The 27,323-nt window shown below is 38.9% G+C and overlaps 2 protein-coding genes across 3 annotated transcripts in view; both read right to left on the bottom strand.

Annotated features, from left to right (window-relative positions):
* Positions 1-4,864: 4,864 nt before the first annotated feature.
* ATP5MG (ATP synthase membrane subunit g) lies at positions 4,865-11,944 on the bottom strand. The gene is made up of 3 exons (XM_010981424.3): positions 11,785-11,944; positions 6,350-6,510; positions 4,865-5,037 (listed from the first exon to the last, which is right to left on the bottom strand). Exons 1-3 carry the CDS (start codon positions 11,834-11,836, stop codon positions 4,939-4,941), a joined length of 312 nt encoding a protein of 103 aa, XP_010979726.2. The 5' UTR covers positions 11,837-11,944; the 3' UTR covers positions 4,865-4,938.
* A 1,877-nt stretch (positions 11,945-13,821) lies between these two features.
* UBE4A (ubiquitination factor E4A) overlaps positions 13,822-27,323 on the bottom strand; it is a 31,914-nt gene continuing 18,412 nt past the window's right edge. For both annotated transcript variants that reach the window (XM_010981380.3, XM_010981379.3), the window contains 8 exons: positions 26,492-26,679; positions 24,757-24,857; positions 24,529-24,642; positions 22,914-23,088; positions 20,021-20,201; positions 19,435-19,582; positions 17,980-18,137; positions 13,822-16,799 (listed from right to left, as the gene is read on the bottom strand). In XM_010981380.3, coding sequence (XP_010979682.1) covers positions 16,670-16,799; positions 17,980-18,137; positions 19,435-19,582; positions 20,021-20,201; positions 22,914-23,088; positions 24,529-24,642; positions 24,757-24,857; positions 26,492-26,679 — 1,195 coding nt within the window. In that variant the 3' untranslated portion in view covers positions 13,822-16,669. The remainder of the gene's footprint in view (positions 16,800-17,979; positions 18,138-19,434; positions 19,583-20,020; positions 20,202-22,913; positions 23,089-24,528; positions 24,643-24,756; positions 24,858-26,491; positions 26,680-27,323) is intronic.

Genomic DNA, 27,323 nt, shown 5'->3' with positions numbered 1-27,323 from the left:
AGGATGAGATCACCAATGGTATGAGAGTGAGTGACAGTGAGAGGGAGAAAACACTTAGCTTTATCTTTGGGATATTCCAAAGATAGGCTGCCAGGGAAAGGAGGAAACTGAGAAGTGAACAAAAAGTAAGGAAGAAGGAAGGCCAAAGGAAAGCTCTGGAAGTCAAGTTTATCAGAAAGTGTATCAAGCTGGAGGAAATATTCAGCTGAGTCAAATACTGCTGAAAGATCAAATGAAATGAGGACTGAGAAGTGACCCATTTAATATGTAAGAAGAGCAGTTTCAGCGGAGTGGTAGAAATGAACACAAGATTGGAATGGGTTCCAGGGAGAACAGGATTTGGAGACAGTATTGATAAATTTTGAGGTGTTTTGCTGCCAAAGGGTGCTAATTTTGTAAAAGATGGGCTAGATAATAGCATGTGTATACTCTCATAGAATAGGGTAGGGGGAAACTAATGATGTAAGACAGGGGAGAAATGATAGCACAAAGACATGGAGTGGAGCGATTGGCTTTGACAAGGAGCACAGACTATCGAGCAAAGGCACGGTGAAGAATAGATATGGGTGCAGACAGTAGTGTGTGAGATGATGCTGTGGGAGTCAGTGGAAGTTCTCAAGTTGCTTCAGTTTCCTTAGTTAAGTAGTAAGCAAGGTCATCTGCTGACAGAAATAATCATGGCCCAGAGAAATAGGGCGGCCATCAGGTAGTACTGAGTGCCTTCTTGAAGTTCTGATCGTGACTATAAAGTGAGATTAGCCACCTTGGCTGTTTTCTCCAGCTACATTCAGCTACATGGGTGCAAGTGCAGAGCAAGTAGACTTAGCCAAGGATGTGGTTTTGGCAAGTAAGTACAACAAAATGAGTAAAAGGCAAGGAAGTTGAGGGTTTATTCAAGAGTGATCCTGATTGACCATGGAACATAAACAAGCTGGGTAAGGAAGGAAAAGAGGACATCAAGGTGGTGAGGGAGATGGCAGTATCACCTTACTGATGGTCACGGTGACTCCAAATTAATATAGTTGGGATATTAGGGGGAATGGGCTGGAAAGATAACAGATGGTCAGAGAAGGATGCGTGAAAGTGAAAACCATGGAGTGGTTGAATTTGTTGGTAACGACAGGAATGAGTGCCCAAGGAAGGTGAAAGACATCATCACTGGACTTCTTAAGGGAACTGAGCAGTCTGCTGGGAGGATCACTCAGGAGAGTAGTTCTCAAACTTCAGCATGTATCAGAATTACATGGAGACCCAATTAAAACAGATTGTCAGATCCCACCCCGTTTCTTGGTCGAACCTGAGAATTTTCATGTTTCCTAGTGCTGCTGTGGTCCAGGGACCATACTATGAAAACTATTGATCCATAGGTATGTTGAAGTTGCCAAGAATTAAGATAGAAATAGTTTTGTAGAGTGACAGAAAGCCAGGCCAAAAAAACCCAAAAACAAAAACAAAAACAACTTGTCAAGAAATAAGTAAGAGTGGGCTAGTAATTGGTAGAAAACTCAACAGTTGGGGCAGTGGGTATATAATCCGAAAATGAGATTTAAAGCTTTGAGTTTTTATGCGGACTGGTTAGAAATTGTGTGGCTGAAACACTGGTTGGTAGCAAAACTAGTAAGGCAAGGGTAAAGGCATATTGTTAAGGGTCCTGCATGTGTTTTATCAGTGTTTTAATAGTCAGGGCCTTTCATTTGGTAAGCAATGTTAAGTTCCCCTGATTAGGGACTCTCTGGTAAAATTGCTACTGTATTGATCTTAGAGTGACTGCAATCATACCAATTCATATTCCAGTAAAAATAAACACATTAATTAGGAAATATTATCTCACAAAACTAGGTATCACTTTACATTAAGATTAGCAATGCTGACATCTGATGAGACAAAAAAACTTAAGAGCTTAACAGTAGGGCAACATAGTACTAAGAATATACAAAAAACAATACAGAATGGAACTGTGAAAATACGAAGTAGGGAAGTCTACAAGGCGGTCAGAAGTCACGTAAGGGCACAGACTACAACGTGGGATCATCACCTGGGCCCAACCTGTGGCTCCAACCAATTACTCATGAGATTCTAGCCAAATCATTTAATGTTTCTTAGTTCCTGACTTGTTAAATGGGTCTATCATTTATGCCACGTGCCTCAGAGGAATGCTGAGGGCTAAATTAGATAGTGAAAATGTGATATGCTATACAAATATGAAATTATTATAGAAGTCATATTAAGCTATCCTTAGAAACCAGGGCAGAATACATACTAAGTATATAAAAGAAAATGGAAAAGAAAAACTGGTATCCAAGGAGAATAACGCTGAGGTGTATAGAACAAAGGATTAAATGTACAATGTGGACAGTTTCAAGTTAAATGTATTTTTGAAATGCAAGTCTTATGAAGGCATTACTGTTTATTGACTTTTATGTTGAATAACTTATTTTTATAGACAGTTGTCTCCTTAGGAATCATACCTTTGGACCATAGCGACTGGTACTTAACTGGCTTGAACTTTGCTCTCCTACTTCTAAAATGAGTTATCTGTACTGCTGCTATGTATTAAGAAAAACGCAGGACCACATGCACATTTTTTAAAAAAACTTCTTGGGGGGCAGGCAATTAGGTTTATTTTTAATGGAGGTACTGAGGATTGAACCCAGGAACCCCTGCATGCTAAGCATGCACTTTACCACTGAGCCATGCCCTCTCCCCAAAATGCACTCTTACACGCACCCCACACATATTGCTATCCTAGCTTCTGTCACCTGGATTTGAAGTTACCTACTGCAGTCAGACTATACAACTGAAGGCAGGGATTGCACCTTGTCAAAATCCTTCAGTGGCTTTCCAGTCACTGTCCTTAAGATAGTCAAAACCGTAATATGACATAAAGGCATCTCAAGATCTGGTCCCACTATCTCCGGCCTCACCTCACTACTTTCCTCTATAATCAGAAATTTAGCCATATTTCTACTCTTTGAGAACCTCGAATGTGCCAGACCTTTCTGACTTACCAGCTTTTGCAGAGGCTGTAGCTTGTTCCACTCTTCTTGGCTCTTCCTCTTCTGGTTTACTTTAGATATTAGTTCCTCTGAGTCTCCCTTGAACCCCCTTCTCAAGTCTGGGTTAGACTCTTGCATGCACACCTTCCACTGTCCACATTACACGTCTCACGTTACTCTAACAGCATGCTTAATCACCTGTCTCACTAGACCAAGCTCCATGAAACAGGTAACAGTCTTGTTCATCAGTTTCTACCACTTGGCATACCTGGATTTAGGAGATGCAACGTAAATACCTGAGTACTCTGAAGCTGCCATTGGCAAACACTTGGCACCTCCACATTCAGTCAAAGACAGCCTAAACAGTTCTCTGCTAGGAAGCAAAACAAACAGAAAAAAGTAACAGGCCTGCAGAAGTCAAGTGGCCACTTCAGGGAGCCCACTGCTATTTTAACCTAAGAAAATTCTGTACATGTGCTGTTAGCCACCATCCGAGGTGTGCCATATGGCAGAGGAGGAGGAAGTAGCAGTGATGTGAGTAGTAAATGTTTATTTTGAGGACGTTCTGTTGTGATCATGTGGTTAAAATGAAATCACATTATATATCATGACTCAGTTAGGCCTCTGTAAATTCTTAATAGTGCTAGCTGATCTCATACCTTTAAATTAAAAAAAAAATTGTACTACTCACTCATGTGTGCAATAGAGAAACTCATAAAAATCACCATTATTGTAGAAGTATCTTTTCAGTCTTTTGCTATTTTAAGTCACTGAGTGATTTTTGAAAAGAAATAGTTTCAGTTCTGACCACCTGCAGTAAGTGAGGTATATTTCGTGTTCAAGAAGAGTAGCAGTCTCTCTCTGGGAGACTTGTCACCTATCACACAGAAAAGCTGTGCCCTTTTTTGGCTAAAGCAGCAGTATTCTAAATCAGCTAGCAAATTTGGGATTGACTGGATAAAGGTTCAATACTATTAAAGGATTAATACCATATTGTGAGCCATGATGCTTTTCCAATATGAAACCCTCTTTTAATTATCAGCTGGTACTTCATGTGCAGCGGCTGCAAGAAAGTTACAACAGATTTAGAAACACATGAATGATGGTTAAGACCCCCAGGAAAAGCCAACAAATGATCAAATTGCTCTCAAATCCTCAATAAAATGGCTCAACATGACAAACTGATACCCAATCACTTGTATTTATTTCAAGACATAATATACTATTCAGACCCATGAATGATACTAAATTATAACCCTGTTAAATATCTACAGGATACTGTATCATTGCAAAGATAGGTGCTTAAAAAAAGATTAATAACATAACACATGCTAAAATTAGATGAAAAATATAGGTCACTGGTTTCATTCACTGTTTTAGTGTTAAGATGTTACAAAGATACACAGAATATCACTTTGCTGTTCTCTCCTGGGGAGGCTATATTCAAGTTCACAAAAAGCACACATTTATAGACATAGGTGTTGTCAAAAGGGTCTTTCTGATTTTAGCAAAGAAAAACAGTCCGCATTTTATTCTTTATACTACTGCCATGATTTAACTACATTATGTTTGGCACATGGTGGTACTATTTCTCCTACTGGAGCAATTTCTAGTTTTCTCAGTCTTTCCCCTGACTTTTCTAGAAATGAAGCTTAAATATCATTTATTGCAAGCCTTCAAAATAAAATGTTATCCTCATATACACACCAGGTTGGTAATTCAAATATAGCCTTTCCAACTGCAGGCTAAATAAGCAAAGACATGCATTTAGAGCTGTATTAATGTATTAAAGCAGAAAACAACCCAACTTAGTATCAACCAACAGAAACTGTGACCTTCCATGTGGTGTTTGATAGAGAAAACACTGATTCTGACACGTTATTTTATTCAAATACATGGTCCAAGAATAAACCAAATATGATCATATGTTGAAAATTGGTCTTCAAACATCATAGCCAATGATGCCACGCTTGCCTATGATCTCACCGACATAAAACCACATCCACACCTCAGTGGCCACCAAACCATTCAGCAGCGCTTCCTGAAAAAAGAACACAAAGTTGAATGCACATTTTTTCTTACAGATTTAAAACTATTCTCTTCCAGGACTAAGTGACTGAAAATATAAGGATGCTATTCAAATGAGAGGGTAATTTTAGTCGAAGTCAAGAATTACCGACGTTAACTTTAACTGCTGAGAACACTTGAACTTTCAATTATGTAAGGTAAGTAGTCCAGAGCTTATAAATTCTTTCAAAGCATTCTTTGAAGACCTGAACTGACTTAACCCTTTCATTATTAGTTTATGAGACACTTTACGAGCCCTGAAACAGCCCACATCCTGGAAATAGCTGCCACATTTAGACAGGGCATTCATATGAAAGGCTGGCTATAGGACAGCCAGTCTCTGAATAGTCATTTGTCTGGCCAAAGAAAATCTGTTGAAAGATGAAGGGCTTTGTCTTCCCTGTTGACATCATTTTTATTCATGTATTATTTGGTTTAACTCCTCCCAAGTGTTCAATAATTACTCAGTTTCACAGATCAATGTTTTATTGCCCTTTTAAAGAGAAAAAGTATATACACAGTTTCAGAAAACAGTATTTCATACAAGCACAAATATGGATCCTGAAACACCAGTAGGAAAAAAATACCTTTCCACAACAAAATTGGGCCTTTTCCTGTTAGCACCTGGAAGTGAAATTTCCCCTTCAAATTAGACCAAGAAATACTGGAATTCTGAAAAATAGTCATATTTTCCAGGATATAGGTTCTATAGGCAGCAATAATTTAGTTCGTTAGGCCTTTTGTATCATGTGCTTAGACCAAGCAAACGTAAAATCCAAGTTCCAATCCTTAAAATCTCTAGATTTTATCTCCATGCACTTCAATAACCCCTCATGGTATGTTATATGCTTGCTAAGTTTTGTTATTTTTATTCTCCATAAGTGTTAGCTGCCTGGCTGTGATATAGTTCAGGAAATCTTTTGGCCAAATTGGGGATAGTTCTAGGACTACAGACAAAAAAAAGCAGTACAGAATCAGCAAAGCAAGCCATCCTATTTTAGTACACTAACCAAATAGGAAAGGGAAAAAAACTGCCCAATAATGATGATCACTTCTCTGTTATAAAATTAATAGGAAACTAAGACATAAAATAGCCCAATTATTTTAACCCAGATGACAAAATTAAAAAAGGTAAATCTATTTCTCAGTAGTCAGAAGAGATTCTCTCTCATTATGCTGGTTTCAGCCTCACTGGAAAAGACATATACTAATCAAAACAATCAGAAAAATCCCAAGGGAAGACATTTTCTGTTAGGCACATACGTTTTCATTTAGCCCATAGTTACCTTAACTGTGAGCTGTTTGAAGCTACCAGTTCGAGCACTATTGACTATTTTTTTCAAGCTCTGAATAGCTGTAGGGATCTCAGCAGGGGTTGGAGGAACCAGCTCAACCTTGGCATAGTGCCAAAATGTGGCCAATCGAGGCTTCGAGTAAGTCACAGCAGCTGGAAAACAAAACAAAACAAAAAACCAGGATGAACTCACTAGAGACTGAAAGAAGCAGATGTGTGGGCTGGACACAAATATTTATTCATGCATCACATTCATTCACTGCTTGTACCAAATGTGCACCCGGTGTGAAAAGTCAAAGCTGCTCCCTGGTAACCAGAGGCTTTTAAAGATGCAGAACACCTGTGTCACAAGGATGTTCAATCAGTCAGGAAGCTATCAGCACATTCAATTATGCCAGGACTTCACCAGTGACCAGTGAGTACTGGTACATTTATGAATAGCAAATCTAGTTAACTGTAAAGTTACTTGAAGTTGGATTCAAAAACAAAAGAACAGCAGCAATGTAACCATATTTTCTTGTAGAGACCAAAAAATTTGGAGGGAAGAGGTGCAGAAGGGGAGGGAAGGAGCCATGCAGAATGGCATCCTTAGAAATAAGGTTAAAACTTGTCATAATATTGGCCACAAATCCAGATGGAATTATACTAGTTAGTACCCATTTTTGGTATCCTCATCAGCATGTGCTGGATTATCAAAGGCACAGCTGCCTCCTCCAAAATACCACAAATAATAAAAATAAAACCTACATGTATTGTTAAGAGCAGCCAAAACTTGAATCTATTACTAAGCTGAAATTCCTCAAGATATTTGCTATTTCAGGAAAAAAATTTTTAATAGCCAGGGTAGATGTGAGACTATGATAGTGATTTCAGCAAGACAAAGGTATTTCATAAAGAATTACAAAACAGCCTAATAAAGATAGCACAAATGCATGAACACCCATAAATTATCTATTGTTCAAAGATGTATTATCCAAAGCTCTTGGTTCTTTCCCTATTAACTGCCTATATTTAGGTATTACACTAAGAATTACTGTTGCCATCATCCTCTGTGCTTAGGGCCATGGGTAAATCTTTAAGCAGACACAAAGCTCTAAAAGTACTAAAGAGAACTGTCAAACGACTGTAAGATGGCACTATCAAGGAGAACAAAGTTTTGTTTAACAGTCAACAAACTGTCTTTAAAATTTAAAATTACCTTCTACACAGATACAAAATTTCAAAAAAACCCTCCCAAAATCAGTACACTGTATTTGTCAGTAAATTTGTTTATCAGGGAGTATAGGTTAAAAAATTTGAAACTGCTTCATATGTACACAAGGGATTAACAAGACCAAAGTAAATTAATGGTGGATGATGAGAACCAGGTTTCTCACTGTCAGAGAGGGAAGTTACAGATGGGCCAGAAAATAAATCCCATGGTACTCAATGAATTACAGTTGGAGACATATATGACCTCATGTTTAGTTTAATATATATACAGATGGCTAGATACAGAAACAATTATGGTTGGCCTTGAATACGATTTGAACTTCGAGGGTCCACTCATATGTGGACTTTAAAAAATAAATATGTAATATGGTACTACATGATCTGAAGTTGGCTGAATGCATGCATGGTGGGAACCATGGATATGGAGGGCCAATTGTAAAGTTATACTCAGATTTTCAAGTGCACAGGGCTCAGCGCCCCTAACCCCCATATTGTTCAATGGTCAACTCTGTGTGTGTGTGAACACTCACGGGTTAGTATACAGACAGGGCCCAATTTATGATGGTTCGACTTGTGTGACTTTTCAACTTTACAATGTGACCAAAGTGACAGGCATTCAGTAAAACTATTTCGAATTTTGATCTTTCACTAGGCTAGCGATAGATGGTACCATACTTTCTTGTGATGCTGGGCAGCAGCAGCAAGCAGCAGCTCTGGGTCAGCCATGCAATAAGAGGAGGGTAAACAACCAACATACAACTATTCTGTTTTTCACTTTCAGTACATTATTCAAATTACATGAGATATTCAACAGTTTATTATAAAATAGGCTTTGTGTTGGGTGATGCTGCCCACCCATAGGCTAATGTAAGTGTTCTCAGCACGTTTAAGGTAGGCTAGGCTAAGTTACGACGTTTGGTAGGGTAAGTACAGTAAATGCATTTTTGACTTACAATATTCTCAACCTGTGATAGGTTTACTGGTGTGTAATCTTTTTGGGGTTTTTTGGGGGGGGGGGCAGGTAATTACATCAGGATGTAATTTTATCCTAAGTTGAGGGAAATCTGTACACACACACCCCTGTCCACCAAGAGGGCCGAGAGGTAATGATATTCTAGCACAGCAGTCCCCACTTAACTGCGGTATCACTTTCCATGGTTTCAGCTGCCCGCGGTCAACCACTGTCCCAAAATATTAAATGGAAAATTCCAGAAATAAACAATTCATAAATTTTAAATTGTGCACCTTCTGAGTAGCATAATGAAGTCTCATGCTGTGTCCACTCCATCCTAATGTTGTCACAATGCCTACATCATCTGCCCCATATTATCTCAGCATGCAGGCACTGCATCATCTATCTCACTCATCAGAAGGTTGAGTACGGCACAATAAAATATTTTGAGATCATGTTCACATAACTTTTATTGCAGTATACTGTTGTAATTTATTAGCTATTGTTGTTAATCTCTTGCTGTACCTAATTTATAGATTAAACTTTACCACAGATTTGTATGTATAGGAAAAACAGCACATACAGGGTTCAGTACTACCCGTGGTTTCAGGCATCTACTGGAGGTCTTCGAACTTATCCCCCATAAATAAAGGATGACTACTGTAGTCTAGTAACAAGAAACATATGCAGTACCCAGATCTTCGTTTCAGAACACTACTGTCCAATAAAAGGAACTAGGGCTCCATGGAGAAATGGCTGACAGCTGATTCTAAGGCTGGGGCAGGGAATATATGAGTCTGAAGCATCCTGTAGTACCAGTAAGTAAGGGGGAATGTCAAAGGGACAGAGGTGTCAAACTGAAAGAGTTTTCAATGGCTGAAGCTGGAATAATTCGAGCAACAAAACAAGTAACATCCTACTGGAGGTAGAGTATTGAAATAAGTGTCCATGAGTCCATACAACAAATGACTGAATAAATAAGACAAATAAATGGGGAAGAAGAGACAAATCTTTCTCACAGAATAATTCCGTTTAAATATATGTAGTTATTTCTTCCTATGGGAGAGAGAATCCTGCCTCCCTCCTCAACTTAGTAACTAGCTTCTAAAGAATACAGTATTAAAAAAAAAAATAAAGAATCCACTGTGGAAAGGAAAAAAATAGTAACTTTAGGAGAAATCTAGTGAAACTACCTTAACTAAGTGATGAAAGCTAATTTCACTAGTGATATTATATGGCTATCACTTACGTCCTGATATGTGATTAGGTCACTTCACTTTTGTGGTATTCCTTCTCAAAATCCACAGCTCCAGGCTAATCATGGGAAAAACACCAGACAAAGGCAGATTGGGGAACATCTCTTTATAGAATAACTATGTAGATACCTACATAGACACCTGAAGACTATCAAGGTCACGAAAGGTGATACCTTAAGACTGTCAAGGTCATGAAAGGTAAGGAAAGACTGGGAAACTGTCACATATCAGAGAAAACTAGGGAGACTGACAACTCATTGCAATGTGGTACCCTGGATTGGCTCCTGGAACAGAAATAGATTAAGTGGAAAAGCTGGTGAAATCCAAATAAAGTCTCAAGTTTAGTAAAACAAACAAACAAACAAAAAACCCCAAAACAAACAAAAAGACAGATTCTATGACCTTTTTGGGGAAGAATGATGATAAAACTACTTATTTCTGTAAGCTTCTTTGTCCCTCAGAAGAATTAACAGATACAGTTAGTACTTTTTAAGATATTTAACATTAACATTTAATACACTGAGTTAAGTTATAAAGCAAAATATATTTCCACTTTAACATTCTGGCTCCAGTTGAGTCTTCCTTTCTCAGTATTTCTGGAAGAATAAAAACTCGTATCTTTCAACTATTCATAATAATAGAGAAAATGATTGATATATTTCATAATTAAAAATTATCTTCATATTACTTTTCTCTTTATAAATTATTATTAAAATTAGTTTGCGATTCCCCAAACCACATCACCTGAAAGATGTAAAAGCCATGGTAGGAGAAAAAAATCCACCTGAAATTTTAAAAAATTTTCCTTAAGTCATCCACAAAGTCAAAATAATGAAGCCTCTATTTCTTCTCTTTGTATTATGTAAAAATGTAGCGCTTTATCTCAATAAAGTTGCAAACTTAAGTTCTTTGGTAAAGTGTGTAAACTGGTAGTAGTTGTAGACCTTGGCGTTCTGTAAGAGGAATCAAGTATTTATAGTATCTAGCGCTTATAAGGCCTTCAATACTCATTGTTGGGCTGCTGATGGAGGAAATAAAGGACACAATGAATAAGAAAATACCTATCACAGTAAAACAGGTTCAAAAATTCACATATTAAAAAAAAATTCTTTCTCTTCACTTTCATAACCAAATTTCAGCAAAAGCTATTTAAAGATCTGCGCTTCAACCACTTACTAGAATATAGCACATCAATTGAAGAAGTTTCCGACAACTTAACTGATCTAACTTCGGGAATAAAACGAATAGCTTGCTACCTAGCAGACAACTGAAATATTTACCGATACAAGACTACTACACTGAGCTGCGACTATTCAGAGTTGTTCTGAAATACAGCGTTTTACCAGTAGGGCTTCATTTAGTTTTTTCAAATGGAAAATCCCCACGAACGCTAAGCTATGGTAAGAGAGATTACTGTTGACACACATCCTTTTCTATGCTTACCGGGGCAGGGATAATCGTCCGTGAAGTTCAATTTTACCTAAAAATTCCCTTAAAGGAGAAATATTTTAGAATCTGGACAGGGCAGAAAGCAAAGTCAACGTTCCAAAGGTCACCAAACCTTAAATTTTTTTTTGTAGACTTCCAAATACTCCACTGAGAAGCAGACAAGCTGATGAGGCCGCATCTCTGTGCTTTCATGAGTCCCTGCCCTCCGTTTTCCTCACTCTCCTAACAGAACAACCCTCTCCCTATTCCTTCTCCTAGAGGTCGAAGGGCGTCATGGCGGCGGCTGCTGGGCAACCCGGCTGCCTGCACACTCCGTCCCCTCATGGTCGTGATCGAAATTCAGAACCTCTAGGTTGTAAAGAGAACCCAAGCTGCACGCCTGCCGAGCGGAAAGCTAGAGAAGAGAGGCCAACCTGCAACCCCCACCTCCAGGCCGTGCCCGCCCCGGCTCCTGCCCGCCCCTCGGTGGACCGCCGCCGCCTGCGTTCTCCCCCCGGGCCCTCGCAGGCCTCCGCGCCCGCCCATGTGCCCGGGTCGGCGGGCTGACGCCGCGCTCACCGTTGACCAGCGCCGGGGCCTTCTCCGCGAGGTTACGGACAAACTGGGCCATGGTTCCAGGACTGAAAGGCCGTCGGGCCGACTGGCCGGCTGAATGTCACCAGCCCGGAAGGACCTGCCGCAGGACCCCGTTCCGCTTCCAAGGTCAGGCCGCCTCCTTCCGCGCCGGTCCAAGATATTTAGGTGTCCTACTAGTTTTCCGGAATCTAGTTAGCCAGTTTATTTTCTTCAGTCACAGAGAAGAAAGTGGGTACGAGAAGACGATATCAGGGAGCATTTAAAGAAAAACGGGTTTCGTAGAGAAACAGGCATATCTTGGGGCAGCCGCGCAGGGAGGTCCTGAAGGCCGGCGCGAGGAGGGAAGGCGCATGCGCCAGAAGTGTGCCGTGCCGCCCGTGGCGCAGACCTCTAACCACTTCTCCGTGGATGGGGCTTTCGCAGTTTTCTTAAGAGAATGTGGCGAGTTAGGGCTAGAAGGCATCACTGCGATTTTTCGCAGCCAACAGGATCATCTTACAAAGGCAGAGAGGGTCCTAGGCCAAACTCGTAAAGTTAGGGGCGGAGCAGGAGTCACACAACCTGTCACCTGACTCAGCCCATTGCCTTTCTGTAGTTGCTCTTTTATAATCCCAGGCTCCCTCGCATCCTGTGTCAGGATTGGAATCCAAGTCCCTTAATTCCCTAACCAGCCAAAAGGAACTATGCAGATATAAGGAACAAAATGACATTTACTGAGGGCTTCCAGTCTGCCAGGCATTTTGGAATTTAAAGAAAGCCTGTGTGTTAGGTAATGTCCGCATTTAAGACTGAAACTGATAAATGGCCACACAGCTAATGAGTGGCAGAGCTGGGATCTGAAGAGGTTGCAGCGTGAACAGAAAAGGGGCATTAGTATTGGGTTAGACATGGTGCTGATTGGGAAGACTTCCTAGGAAGGGAGATCCTTGATGTTTTACGAACAGCTATATACCACAGAGTTGAAACTTTATGGTTAAGTATGACTGAAAGAAAAGATATATGTTGGGAAGTGGCATTTGAAAAGAAAAAAACAAGTAATGTACCCAGGGGAAGCCTGAGCAGAAGTAAAACTGATTGATGGAATGGTTGGAGGTGGAATGAAAAATTACTGCTATCAGGAGCCAAGAACAGCATTTCACTGAAGGTATTCAGGTGCCTGATACTCCAGAGAAGTCAAATTAAGAATGAGAAAGCTAATTTAGCAATATGAAAACAGCTAGAGCAGTTTCAAACAATTAGGATAGAAGCCAGAATGAATGAAGAAATACGGCTATAAAGGAATACAAGTCAGAAAACCAAATATGAGATGTAAAACTAGGAGAGATTGAAGATGGAGAAGGGGGATTGACAAGATTCCTGTTGAGGCAGGAAATAAAGTAGGAAGGATTGGCCTTGGAATGGTGGGGACAGATGGGACGATGAAAGAAGTCTGAAAGTGGAAATTCTGGTCTGTGAAGTAGAAGGCAAGGTCATCTTAAAGTGAAGGGTAATTGGGAGGGTGGGAGAGAATCTGAGGAAAGAGGTTAACGTTTGGAATATCTTGAAGTTTAAGGACAGACAGAAGGGTTGCTGTGTGATGTTGTAGACAAGTTTGGTCGCACCACTCTAAAAATTGTGCCATTTTTCTCCATTAGTAGTCCGTAGCTTGGATATTGGAGCAGAGTGGAGTGATTGGGTTAATCTGGGCTGAGGTCTTGAATAGCAGAGGTACAGAAACAAGAGGCAAGAAAGGGGAACATGATAGTGAATGATTAAAACGGAAGACCTGGGGTTTAGACCAGATGAAGAAAAGTGAAGCCAAAATTGAACTGCTTAGGGAAAAACATGCCCTGAGGCTCATCTTCTGAAGATAACTCCAGGGTCCAGGACCCTGGTAAGGCAGGTTAGGTCAGCCAGGTCACACACATTTGGTATGAATTTTTTTAAAAAAGTGAAGTTCAGAGTCCTCTTAAGTTTTCAGAGGGATTTCTGAAACTGCCACTAGCTTTTAATACTATAATAAAGGAAGTGATGACAAAGTTGTAAGTCAGGTGTTCGTTTATTAAATACAAGCTTTGAACAAACACCCTCAGGCAAGTTTGACAAGAAGTAACCTTCCTGGAATGTTTCAAAATACAGTTATGTTGATCAAGTTTTATTTCAGTCAAACTTTTTGTCATTTTGTTCTTCATCTTCTTTGTTTCTAGTTCTTTTTCTTTTCCTGTTTAGCAGTTAGAGCATGTGCATTATTTCCTCACATGACAACAGTGCAGCATCAGCCTCTGGCTTGTAAAGGCACCCAGTAGACTTATGCTCTGTGCAGTGGTTGCTTAGCAACCAGCATCAAATAAAGTAATGAAGCTTTTGTAGAGTGATACCAAATAGTAACTGGCACCTTCACCTGCACCATTAAAAAAACCTTTAAAGTTTCTTTCAGTTTTCACATATCCATTAAAACTATATTAAAACAAACAAACCCAGATTGCTTGATAAAACCTACTTAAGTTTTCCAAGTTTACTATTACCCTCTTAGTAAGCAATACTAGAGCTGATTAAAGAGTCTTCATTTTCCTATCAAACCCTAGCAAAGCCAACACATAAACCTAGGTATGTCAGAAGGTCTGCTCTAATAGATTTAGGGCTGCTTCTGAGGTCCAGACAACACAACACGTCTTTAAGCTTCCAAGTGCATATATGCACCATGTTGTACCAAGACAGTAATTTTTTATTCTCATTTTTGGGATATTCTCAAATTACTTCAAGGAAAGAAAAAAGGCACGGAGGACATTTGGTTTCCTCACCAATAGTGGCCTTAAACTATGCACTTGCCTTTGTGATAAGTTTAAAGATATTCAGCAGCATTAATGGTGCCATAGCCATTCATAAAAAGAGCTTTAAAAAAAAAAAGCTTGCCAGAAAAGGCTTAAAATCTGAAGACTAAATACAGAAGTAGAATATAGACACAGATATAAGAGGCAGCCTCGAGGTTGTTAACTAGAAAGCTGCTGGGAAAAGCTGCCTTCTGAGGTTTTGTGCCCATTTTTTCCTCCAATTTTCTCCTATAAAACTCTGGTCTTTTCCCCACTTCTTTTAAAAATGGAAATATCCTATTAGATTGGGTCTGGAAGATAAATGCAAGTAGATAGAAGCTTATTTTATACAGTTCATTCTCAAGAGAATTAAAGGAAGGTAATAAATACAAAATTAAACTCATTTTAAGAAAATAAATCTGTCAACCCATGCCTTAAAGGCCCAGGGAGCACACTGAATTACTATCATACATTCTGGCATTTGCAAGAGTCCTAGACTGCCTTTTTCATTTATAAGCACAGCAACAGGCAATACCTACTTTATATCTAGTGTGGGATACCCTCTGATTTGAGGGTTTCCAGCTGATACCATCAAAAACACGTCAAGGACTGCTTATAACAACTTGTGTTGGAGTATCACAGAACTATCGTCTTATTTGAGAGGCCGTGGTTAACAATAATGTCCTCTAAATGAAGCAATGACCTGTTTGTAGATCATATCACTCTTCTCGTTACTTAACATTTTCGGGCTTAGAGAAACAGTGATATAGATAGTCCATAGGGGAATGTGCCTCTCTCAGCATGTTAAACTGCACAGTTGAGTAGAATAGGGAACTCAAGCTCAAGTGGTAAAAGTGGGTCCCACCCACCTACTACCTACATAGGACTAAGTGGGTATTTAGAATGGCTTGTGGACAAGGTTGTGCTCAAATTCCTATTCTGTTAATTGATGACCTAAGGCTGAGTTAGAAGCAGCTCTTAGAAGTCAGGTCATAAGTCCAAATAAACATTAACTATATACATTTTATAGTCTCAATTTTGTCTAGAATTAAGTATTAGTAAACATGGCCACACACTGCATACACCTTACCATGGAAAAGACAATATAAAGTGGTACTCAGTTTACACTAGACCAATATAAAAAAGCACATGGTGTATATATATACTAAGATATACCTTTGATATTAGTGTCTTAAAATGACATTTTTCATGGTTACAGTATTTGTTGCCTAACTTTTCTACTCAAGCCTAGTCCTTGATTTCCGTAAGACAAAAAGGGCCCAACAACCTTTATTTTTTTACCTTGGAATTTTCTGAATAAAGTGTCAAAACTGCAAATTTGTCTCACCAATCCTCCTAAAAATATTATAGGGCTAAGTTTTCTGTGGTAATGACAACCCCATGGGGGAGTATTTGCCCTCCAAGATATCTTTGAGTTACAAGATAACACAAAACTAAGAGCTACCAACAGAAGTTGCATAAGATTCCTTTTTTCATCTCATCTATCACCTTCTTCAAAAACTTTACTCAAACATCAAAGTATCTGCTTTTATGTAAAAAGTCATTCTGTAACATTGCAGAGCTGTAATAAGGAAAACGGCTGAAGTCAGGGTTGTGGAGACCAGTAAATACCTTGATAACACAGGACTTTACAGTATCAGCTGTCACTGAAATATGTGACATCAGATATTTAAAAGCAGTGCACACCAAAGATGTTTGAGCAGTTCTTGGAAGAGAAATAGTAAGGTGGCAGGAGGTTTTAGTAGTTGAAGTTAATCTAATTAAGGTAGGAAAAGGAAGAAGAAAGAATAGAAAGAGATAACAAAGGGTAAAAGTTAGTGATGATTTCTAAACATGGTGATGCTATAAGAAGTATAATTTCCTGCAGGCCAGGAGAGCATTGTAAAGTTCTTAGGAATTTTAATTATCATAATTTGAGCAAGAGCAGTTCTCTAATTTAGTAAAGAAAAAAAAAAAGGCAAGAAAAAGGAAAGGAACAGAACCAGAAAGAGAGAAACCACAAACAATTGTTTATCTACACTCTGGGGCTGGTTTTTGGTTTGTTTAGGTCACAGTATTTATTCAAGTTGCTCCTTTTGTTGTTGTTTCCTCTCTGCGAGCCACCGCTGGATTTTTTCTTTTAGTTCTGTGTTTGGCCGGATCTGGTCCATGGTGAGGGGACTACGGTTAAAGGGATCTGTTTGGTCACTGGGACAAAGAGAGAAAGGGAAACAGGGTTATTTACGTAAGTTCTAACATCCTCAGCCAAAAGCAGAACACCTGGGCATCTCTGCTGGAGACAAGCTAGAGCGCATTAATGATTCTGAATCAAGTGCTGACTTGAGGTTAGAAAGAATGAGATGAGAAAAAGGGATTGGGGAAATTTTTTTTTCCCCCAGATTATTTAGCTACTTTAGTCTCTCTGTTTAATGAACTTTATCTCAGCATTGCTCCTCAGATGATATTTGATTTGATTTCCATAAGAGAGAACCTGTATACTCATGTCAGCACAGAGAGCTGTTTGTACTTTTAGTCACAGACTCCTGAAACAGTGTAAGATGTTAAGGGATAAAGCCTTGTCGATTGACACCTGATTAAGTTAGCTGACTGCTCTTCAAGTAAATGCCGATTATGGCTTCCTGACAGCTCAGATGATTTATAACATACTTTAAGGGCTGATACAGCTTCTCTGTATTCTGAGCCCACAATAAAATATAAATTTTCACTCACACTTTGGAAAAGACATACCACCCAGCACAGCATCATGCATATACAGTGAGTGCTTAATACCAAATACCATAAAGTAGAACATCCTTTTTTTCAATACTTAAAAAATATTATTTCTCTAGATCTGGGTCAACTTATGTAACTTCATTTTAAATAGGCAGAGTCTCTCAGTACCCATTTCTATCTAATGCTGCACTCAGAGTAGGCAGGCTGGGGAAAACTTGTGGTCACCATGGCTGGGTACGAGAGCTGCAGCAGAATGTGGGTTAACCCACATGACGAGTGTAAAAAACCTGAGTTTTTCAAAAATATCTGTCTTTTATATTCTTACAGCTAAAGTAAAATTTAAACACTTTCAAGTCAACTAGGCTCCAGGTTGACACATTTTATAACATATATTGACAGAAATTATTTCCTTGAGGGAGGAAGAGGTAAAGTTAGAGCCAGCATTTCTCAACAGGTGTCTTGTTTTGGATGTTTAAATCCTTAACAGTCAAGTGATACACCTGTACCAAAATGCCTCCCCAAGACATTAATAAATCAACGGTATGGGGCACTTATTGGGTGCACAGTATGGTAGTAGTACTGTATTGGGAGAAAAAAATGATAGCAAACAAATGTATGTCTGTAGTCTTGAGACTGCTTTTTGGGGCTGGGTTACCTGAGCAAATGTCTGGCAATGGTGGATCTATCCACAGTGACTCTGGAAGATGGCAGCACCACAGGGTCAGACATCAGTGTGCTCATGATGGGGTCCAGGAACTCATCACAGGCATCTGCATAGGTCTCCTCTTCCTGTTGTTGGAGGTCTGCTAGAGACTGAACACAAACACCTGGTAGTTAAGGAGAATTCAGAGCAGCTGAATTCAAAATGCTCAATGACTATACCTTAATCTTAAAGGGTCATTAATAGCCCCCTACAGCAGTAGAGGGTAGGTACAGCTCTAGTGGTAAAGGGTATGCTTAGCATGCACGAGGTCCTGGGTTCAATCCCAGTACCTTCATTAAAAAACCAACAAAAAACCCTTGACAATGACAATTCTCAGCTTTATTTTCTAAACAAGCCAAGATGGAAATTATAGGAGCAAATTTAACATTCAGTCCCAACTCTGAAACTTTAGTTTGGCTCAGCTGCCAGCAGCCATGACTAGAAATGGGTTTAAGTGTCAACAGGGGAAAAAAAACACACCACATGCAATACCCATCCTTCTGGCAACAGTCTTGTTGTAAATGTCATATTCAAACGGGGATGGGGGGGTGAGAGGGGGTTATTATTTGCATAATTACAGAGTCACTCATGCAGTCCGTGTATGAAAAGCAGTTTCTGGCTTTAGGTACAAACAGGTATAGCAATTTAAAAGTGGCTTCAACAATTGATTCCTTCATGGAACTCTAGCTCCTCAGGGATCCATCTGCCTAAGCTCCAGGCAAAGATGAAGCCCAACTTAATAAATAAGTAACTCAATGAAGGGAAGACTGATAACAATTAGGAAGGTTTTCCATTAGACTCTGTGCCATAATTTTTCCTTTTTCATAACTGCTAATGGAGCTCTGTCATGCTCCAACCTAAGGGATTAGCTGAATACAATACAGTATTTTAATCTTTAAAATGTATAGCTATTTCCATATAAGCCAACTACCAACTACAAATATAGAGAACAGAGAAAAACCAATGACTAAAAGCTACCAATCTTGAATTCTATTCTAAAAAGTTCTGCATGAACATTGTAGGTTTTCAAATCTATCGGTAACTGTTACCAACAGATGAAACGGAATCAAAATTTGATATTAAAACCAAATATATCAAATCAAATATATCAAAAATGAAAACAGAGACGTCTTCATAAAAAACAGCCTATAAAAAGCAGTACATTCTTCTCTTCTAGTAGAAGCTTCTTAATTTGTTATTTTTCTGTTCTCACCCTTATATTTAAAAGAGTAGTACTATTAAGAATATGGTAGTTCCAGTTATTGGCTGACCAGGAAGAATCATCTATTTATATTTTCTCAAGGCAATGCTCTTTTCCCCTGGAAACTGGGTAGAAAAGCAGAACAGTTGAGTTGACAAGGTGATTTTTATTGAACATGTTAATAAACAAGTGTTCCTCTTCCTTACCTTGATTCTCTCTGCTAAGTTGCTGAAAGCCACAATCATATTTCCAGGCTTATTTATTTTCTTCAGGACTCGGACTGTCTGTGCAAAGAGAGTTGGGGAATAGGAACGTCCATCCTTGGGCACAGTGGCACAGAAATTCTCCTCATCCCTGGAAGGTCAGCATCAGAAAGAAACTGAGCATCAGACGATAGGTCAAAGAGGGAGATAATGGCTGGGCTGAGCAACAAAGTTCCCCATCACTTAAATACCATGAATGTTCTTTTGATATAGAAAGATTTCTTCTAATTTTTAGGAAGGAGGTCTATCAAGTATCCTGTGGCCTTAATACTGCTTTTCCAAACAATGGAACAAGCGAAGTTTATCTTTGCACAGATCAAGGCAGAATGTTGGAAATTCTAAATAATGTCCCACAGGTCATACAAAATCTCACTTAAAATCACAGTAGGTTCCTTCATAAACCAACTAGAAGGAAACCATTTCTTTTCTATTTCCACATAATTACCAACCAGTCATTCATTCCATTATCAAAACCCCATATTAAAACATGAGCACCCCCTCTGGCCTGCCCAATTTGAATCTTAAGTACCCAAGATTTAAGTAGATGGTGCAGATATCTGAAACGAGCTGCTGGGGTTTGAAGTCAAATTCACTGAAATCCTTGACTTTTAAGGCTCCCATCTTGGGGCCAACCAGGTGCTGCAGGAAGTAGTTCAGCATGGAGATGATGCGCTCAGCCAGGAAAGGATGCACAAAGAGTGATTTGATCTCTGGAAAAAAAGCCGAAGTCTGTGAAAACTCAGTCCATTAGCAATCTTTAACTTCTTATGTCTTAGAGTTTTACGTGGAGACCCCTGGGGACTACTATTTTTAAAAATACATTTTCATTGCAGTAATATTAGAAAATACGGACAAGCAAAAGCAAAGAAACAAAATACAAAAACTACTATGTACAGGTAAACACTATTAACACTTTGCTAATAGATCCTTCTAGCTATTCTGTTCATATTTACACGCATGTATATTTTTAAGACAAAATGGTTATCATATTGTGCATATTCTATAACTTACTTTTTTCATTACTGATACTGTAAGTATCTTACCATTTTAGTAAATACATGTTCTTGTGCTGTCCAACATGGTAGCCACTGGTCACATGTATTAAAAAATTAATTAATTAAAATTAAATTAAATTAATTAAATTAATTAAAATTAATTAAAATTAAATTAAAAATTCAGTTTTTCAGATACGCTAGCCACATTTCAAGTGTTTGATGGCTACATGTGGCTAGCATATTATCTATAGTACTGGACAGTCCAGATTTATAGAACATTTCCATCACAGAAAGTTCTATAGGATAGCGATGATTCACATCCTTTTTAATGGCCACATAGTTTCCCAGTGTGTGACTGAACCATAAGTTATTTATTTACTTTATCTTTATTGCTGGACATTATGGCTGTTTTCAATTTTTCTTATAAGCATTTCACTAACTGATGAATTTCACTGTGTACTTATCTTGTAGTCTTACTACTTCCTACAACAAATTTGTAATGAACTGCTAAGGTTATAGGGCATTAACTCTGAAAGAAGAAAAGAAGAAAGAAAGGGAAGGAAGGAAGGTGGTAAAAAGGTAGGAAGGAATAAATACATGCCAAATGCAACAAGGCAAGTATTATGATAAGGCTTGCTCAATACTGCTGGTTCTTAATTTTTCATTTTAGTCATTATCTATCGACTCTACTACTGATGAGAGTTTAGCTCTTACTCCTGTCCCTCTTCCCCAAATACAAATTCCCCTAATATGTAAGCAAATCTTTGGTTAAATAATTTAAATTTTATGTCATTAAGATTATGTAAATATCATTCACAGCAGAGCCACACAGTATTCTAATGATTATATAAAGTAATATATGTACTTTTTAATACAACTTTTTTTTTTTTTTGCTTATTTTCAGAATACCTATCATTAAATCTTCATAAATTCTCTACTAGAAATGTAAAACTCCCAAGAATATTCTTTTGAGGTGTTCTTTCCATCTGTCACTCCAATCTGGACTCTTTGCTTTACAGGCCTGCAGTGTGGTGGTCACACTAGCTTCTTCTACCATCAGCTTGGGCACTTCCTTTGCAGCTCTCTCACGGGATTCCACTTTCCTCCTGGGTTTCCTCTCTCATTTTGATGGAGTATATTTATTTTTCTGCAGCTTCTCAAGAAAGGGTATACCAGAAGTAAATCTGGTACCTTCACGTCTGAAAATGCCCTTACATTTTGCCCTCAGACAGAACTGATAGTTTAGCTGGCTATAGGATTCTAGGCTGAGAAGATATTTTCCTTCAGGACTGTGTTGCAGCTTTAAATGTCACATTGTGGCATTTAAAGACATTGTGATGCTTATACCATTGTACACAACCTAATTTTTCTCTGGGACCTTTTAGGATCTTCTCTTTGCCCTGATTTTCTGAAATGCAACAATGATATACCTTAGTGTGGGGGTTTTAAAGCTTCCCTGTGCTGGGCACTTGTTGGCTTCTTTCAATTTAGATGCTCTCAGTCTTTGGGAACTTTTGGAGTATTATTTCTTTGATAATTTCTTCCTCTCTAGTTTTCTCTTTTGAGACCTCTTAGACTGACCCTTTATTTTCTTGTTATTTTTCTTCTAATTTCCATCTCTTTTTCTTTCTGTTCTGCTTTCATGGAAGAGCTCCCTTGGATTTATCTTCTAACCATACTGAGTTTTCAAAATTTCTGAAGTTGTATTTTCAATATCCAAGAGACCTTTCTTGTTTTTTGGATAATCCCTTTTATTGCCTCTTTGTTCTTTTTTAAAATGCATGCTGTATCTTCTCTTACCCTCTGAGATTACAAAGATTAAAAAAAAAGCCTTCATCTATTATCTGTGTTTCACATTAGAGGATTTCCTCAAAGTCTGGTGATCCTTGGTTGTCATTTTGTATGTAACCAATATAAAAATTATTAATGAAATATTTTACTTCTTTTTAAAATACCAAGTCTTGCAGTATGTATTTTATACTCACAGAACAGCTCAATTCAGACTAGCCACAGTTTAAATGCTTGACAGCCACATGTGGCAGGTGACTATTAAATTAGACAGTGCAGCTCTAGAGGGAGTAGAGATAAATGTCTTTGTTTCATCTGCCACATTCAACCAGAGTTCAAGAATATTTTTCAGGTTAACATATATACCCCCAGATATATTTATATGGGTAACCCATCCTCAAGAAAAATGGTACCAACTTATGCTTTCTGGTAGCTATGAGGGTGACTGTTTCCTCATTTCCATGTCAACAATGGACATCATTCTTTTTGGAGCTTCTCTAGGGATTCACTTCCTCTCAGACTATGGAGGAGAATACTGTCACCACAGTCTGAATTCTTGGTCTCAGCTATGCTGATTTCTCAAATGAAACAGATCTTGACTATTGCATTTTTGAGGAAGGCAGTGGTTCATACGCTTACCTGACGTCAGAAAGGCAAGGGTACCAATTGTTTCATTGGACATGATGTTATGGAAACGTGCCAGCTGTCCAAACATCTGTAGGCCAGCCTCCTTTTCTCGGCGGGCTTCTGGAGTCAGACTATCCCATTCACCTCGGTCCTTCTCAATCTGTTGAATCTTTATCTTGCTCAAATACTACAGAAACCAGAGGTGGAATATATCAGAGAAGAAAGTGTAGTCGAAGGGAAAATGGTATTTAAGAGGTCCTATTTAAAATCTAGTCCACTAAGCTGGGAAAACCAGGGACTATATGAGACATAAGACTTTATTTCTCAGCCTAGGGCTGAAGTTTAAAAAGAAAAGTGTGTGGGGAAAAAAAGGAAAGAAAAAGAAATTGTGGCTCTATATAGATTTCTTTCAGCCTAGGCAGACTTATGGGTAATCCCCCCTAGAAATATTATAGTCTATAACATAGAAAGGAGGATAAATTGTATAATATGTGAAACCTCGTCAAAAACAAACAAGCTACAGTGGAAAAAAAAAAGGATGAATCCTTCCCAAAGGATGAAAAAAAAAAAACAAACCCAGAAAACTGCTTATCAAAAAATAAAGCTCTATCAAATATGCAAGATGTCTGAAAGAACCATAAATATTTAAAACCCCTACCTCTCATCATTCATGCTGTTGCAACATAACATGTTAAGCTTACAGTCCCATGAAAATGCCATCTGTGTTATTCTGTCACACAGCTCTTGCTTAGACGGATTTATTTATTACAGGGCTTGTTCTTGTTTTCTAAGCCTATCAAAAATCTTAAAGTACAGGATTATGAACAAAGCAGAATTTTCTCACAAATTAAATACAAGTTACTGGGCGACTGCTAAACCGTATGAGGAGCTTGTGGGCTGTCTGCTAGGCTACCCTCATGACACATCTGCTTTGTCTCCCTTTGGGTCACCGCCCTGTCTTACACCTGTTGCAGATGAGGGACGGTTTTATGGGAGCAATAAGCAGCTCCGTAAGGGATGGCTAAGCTGAAGGAGCTGAGAGGCCCTGGGTGCGTACTTTGTAAAACGCATGTTTCAGATATAGCTCAAGATTTGAGAGGCAGTGGAGAGATGAAGAGCATTGATGACTTGGAGTCTTTATGTGAAAAAGTAACCCAAACCAGATTTTTTTTTTCAAATAGTGGTATAAAAATCAAAACCTTTTTGGAGAGAGGGTTAAGAATCACTGCCTCAGTGAGCCACTGTTACTGATGACTTGGGATGGAAAAAAGCTGAAAGTCATCGACTAACGGAAGATCCTCTAATTTCTTTCTGTAGTGCTGGACTGATTGGTTCTGCCAGTGTACTTTAGCTGGGGCCTTTCCTTTACACTTTCTTTTCCATGCTCTGCCAAAATATCATCCTAGCTCATGAGGCTTCGATGACCCTTGATCTTGGTCTCTAATGGGGCAATATATATCAAACTCTACAGTGGCAAGGCTGGTGGCACATTACTACTTGTAAATTTCTGGTGTCCAAAGCTAGTACTAAGGGCCTAAGGGTTGCTCTGTTATAATTAGAAGGTAAAAAGTATGAATGATGGTTTAAGGGCAGTTAAACTTGCTTTTTGTTTTGTTTTGTTTTTTACCTGTATGGCTTCATCCAAAAGGAAGATGGCATCGTTCATTAGCAGGTTAAGAAAGCGGAGGAAAAGTGGGGGATTCATGGCTTCTAAATTCTTAGAGGCATAGTCAGCCAAGTCCTGCAAGTCCCAGCACAAGAGAAAACCACTTTAGTACTGAACCACAACCCACTGGGGCTTATCTGGAGCAAAACTCACATATCTCAATTTTGGTTTCACCAAAAACTTCCTCACCTTAATGCTCTCGCGATAGGTGTCTGTTCCCCACATGTACCTGAGGATGGGATACATGGGGCGGCGGTAATTAAACTTCTGCTCAAATTGATGGGGGTCTCCTGGAGTAAGGTAAGAGCAAAAAACCATCAAAGGTGGTGCTTTTAGAGAAAGAGAAAGAGCTTATGTCTATGTTTAGCCATTTTCTCTTATTCTGAGTGTGTCAAGGTGACTGGCAAAACCTGCTCTGGGAGTTTATAAAGGCTTAGAGTCACAGCCAAATGTTTGTTAATTTCCTTACTGACAGAACAAGAGAGAGACAGGTATTAAGGATACCGTATGTAGAAAGGACAAGCACCGAGCTGTATAATAAAAGCCAAGGGGAACAAATGCTTCCACATCCAACTGCAGAGTCCTTATCACACTCTGAATGAGGCCTCTGAGCCGACCCCTATGGCAGTGACAGCCACATGCAGAATGGGCTACTGAGTAAGCCCCACATTCTTCACAGATAACATCCCAACTGTGTGGCCAACTGGTTCTTGACTGCTCTGGAAAATCATGCCAGGAGCTAAAGATCCGAGGCTTATAGTGCTCTTGACATACCAAAGGTACCACAGAGTTCTGTGGGTTGGGTCAATATAATAAAGAAGGAGCATGGGATTTGGAGTCAGAAGGCTTAGGTGTCTCAAACTTTTTCAGGGGGAGAGTATAGCTCAAAGTGCTATGAATGCTTAGCATGCACAAAGTCCTGGGTTCAATCCCCAGTACCTCTTCCAATAAATAAATAAATAAACCTAATTACCTCTCTCCCCCAAAAAACCCAGAAAAAAACAAAGAAACAAAAACAAAAAACATTTTCAACTTTCACTTCCTCAGAAATCAAATAGGAATTATAATACACCCTCTATTGTTACAACCAAAGTGCTGTAGTGATCATATAATGAGATAACTGCAGCGACTTATTGTGCAACTTCTTATATATTATGAAGATTTACATGTACTATCTCAGTCATCACTTCAACCCCTCTTACAAATGAGGAAACTAAGGCTCAAAGGTGAGCAAGTAACAAAGTCAAAATTCAAATATGGAAAAGCAGTCAGTAAAATGTTAAATATCCCTTTAATGTCAACTGTATTTATCACTGGGTGGTAAGACGTCCCCTTTAAAAGGTGTCTTAAATAACTGCTTTGTGTATCTTGTTTATTGGTTTACTCAAACACAGCACCTCAGGGTTAGATCTCAAAAGGCCATGAGAGAAAGGGAATGTTGCCTGCTGTTATTCTTAATTTAACGATTAAACTGTAGGAGTTAGTCTGGATGAAAGAATTGTTTCATTATCCATCATTCTGTAATTTTGAGGCAGAGAAAAATAAAGACCCAGGTTTTAACTGGACAGCCTAATTTATTTGTGTATGATTCTATCAAAAATATATAGTAAAGTTGATAAGAGTGTGTGTGTGTTTTTTTTTTAAGGTGAGAGAGACCTGATCCTACCACTCAGTTGTATGACATAGACAAATAATTTCATCTTTTTGTGCATCCATGTCCTCACAAATAAACGGGGATAATACAGTAAAATTTTCCAGATGGTGACAAATAAAGGAGATAATGTAAAAAAAAGCACTTTGCATCAAGGGTGGTGCACGGTAGGTATTCAATAAATGATGGCTGATGATATTTTCCTGACATTTCAACACTGATCAGGCAATGAAACCCCACTAGTATCGGCTTCTCAGTTCTAGACTGCTTTACCTGTAAACTCAATATCCACGAAGACCTTGATTAGAGCTTCTGCAAGGTGGGCTGCATAGGGGAAGTTGCAGAACACACGTTTCCGGTGGAACACACTGGATACCAAGGGATTTGGGGTCTGATCCAGGTGGGGCATCACCGCTTCCAACACCTCAGCCAGTTTGGCTCGTAGGTGGGGATTCTTCATCCTATGAATAGGGTAGAAAGCAAGATGAGCAGGTAGAAAACTTAACTCCCAAGTTTATGACTATGCTCTCCAAATGAGGAGCCAAAACATCCTATACTACATGTACAGGAAGTTATAGTTATAGGAAAAAACAGGACTCTGCAGTTTTAAGTCTGTCAGTTTCTGAGGGATAATGCAGGGTACATACCATTCAACTCTTTAATGTTACAACTTACCAAGTATGCGGGTGAGTACTTAAGTTTCTATTTAATGCTCTGCCATTCTATTCACTTCTCTACAATAATGTACTATTTACTGTTTACTATTTTCTGACAGCTTCACTTGGGGTAAAATTGCCATTCCAAGCTGTCTGGGGGCAAGGGCTAGGATGTAATTATTCTACGTTACTTATAATGCACACCACATGTGCCTAATACTTGTTGACATGATTTCCCATTAGGCCTGCTCAGCTCAGTGAAGGACTGGCCTCTACCTACATCTCACTAACACAGCTCAGGGGACTGCAGATTGCTCTCTTCTTTGTGCAGCAAATCCTCCTTTACATACACACTGCTTTCACTGGCCTACCACCAAAAAATCGGAGAAGTAATGCTACAGTTCAGTGAGTACCTTCCTTTGGGAAATAGGACTAGAGCTATGAACGGG

The sequence above is a fragment of the Camelus dromedarius genome, chromosome 34 (genome assembly GCF_036321535.1).
Source record: "Camelus dromedarius isolate mCamDro1 chromosome 34, mCamDro1.pat, whole genome shotgun sequence".
Classification (NCBI taxonomy): Eukaryota; Metazoa; Chordata; class Mammalia; order Artiodactyla; family Camelidae; genus Camelus; species Camelus dromedarius.
The sequence above is the reverse complement of the archived record's forward strand: the minus strand, read 5'-3'. Positions and strand labels throughout refer to the sequence as shown.

Bases quoted from the DNA above. Each gene is read 5' to 3' on its own strand.
- ATP5MG (XM_010981424.3), bottom strand. From the start codon at position 11,836: ATGGCCCAGTTTGTCCGTAACCTCGCGGAGAAGGCCCCGGCGCTGGTC. The intron at 6,511-11,784 runs GTGAGCGCGGCG...TTTGTTTTCCAG, and splicing joins GGCCCCGGCGCTGGTCAACG to CTGCTGTGACTTACTCGAAG. The intron at 5,038-6,349 runs GTAACTATGGGC...TTCTTTTTTCAG, and splicing joins TCAAACAGCTCACAGTTAAG to GAAGCGCTGCTGAATGGTTT.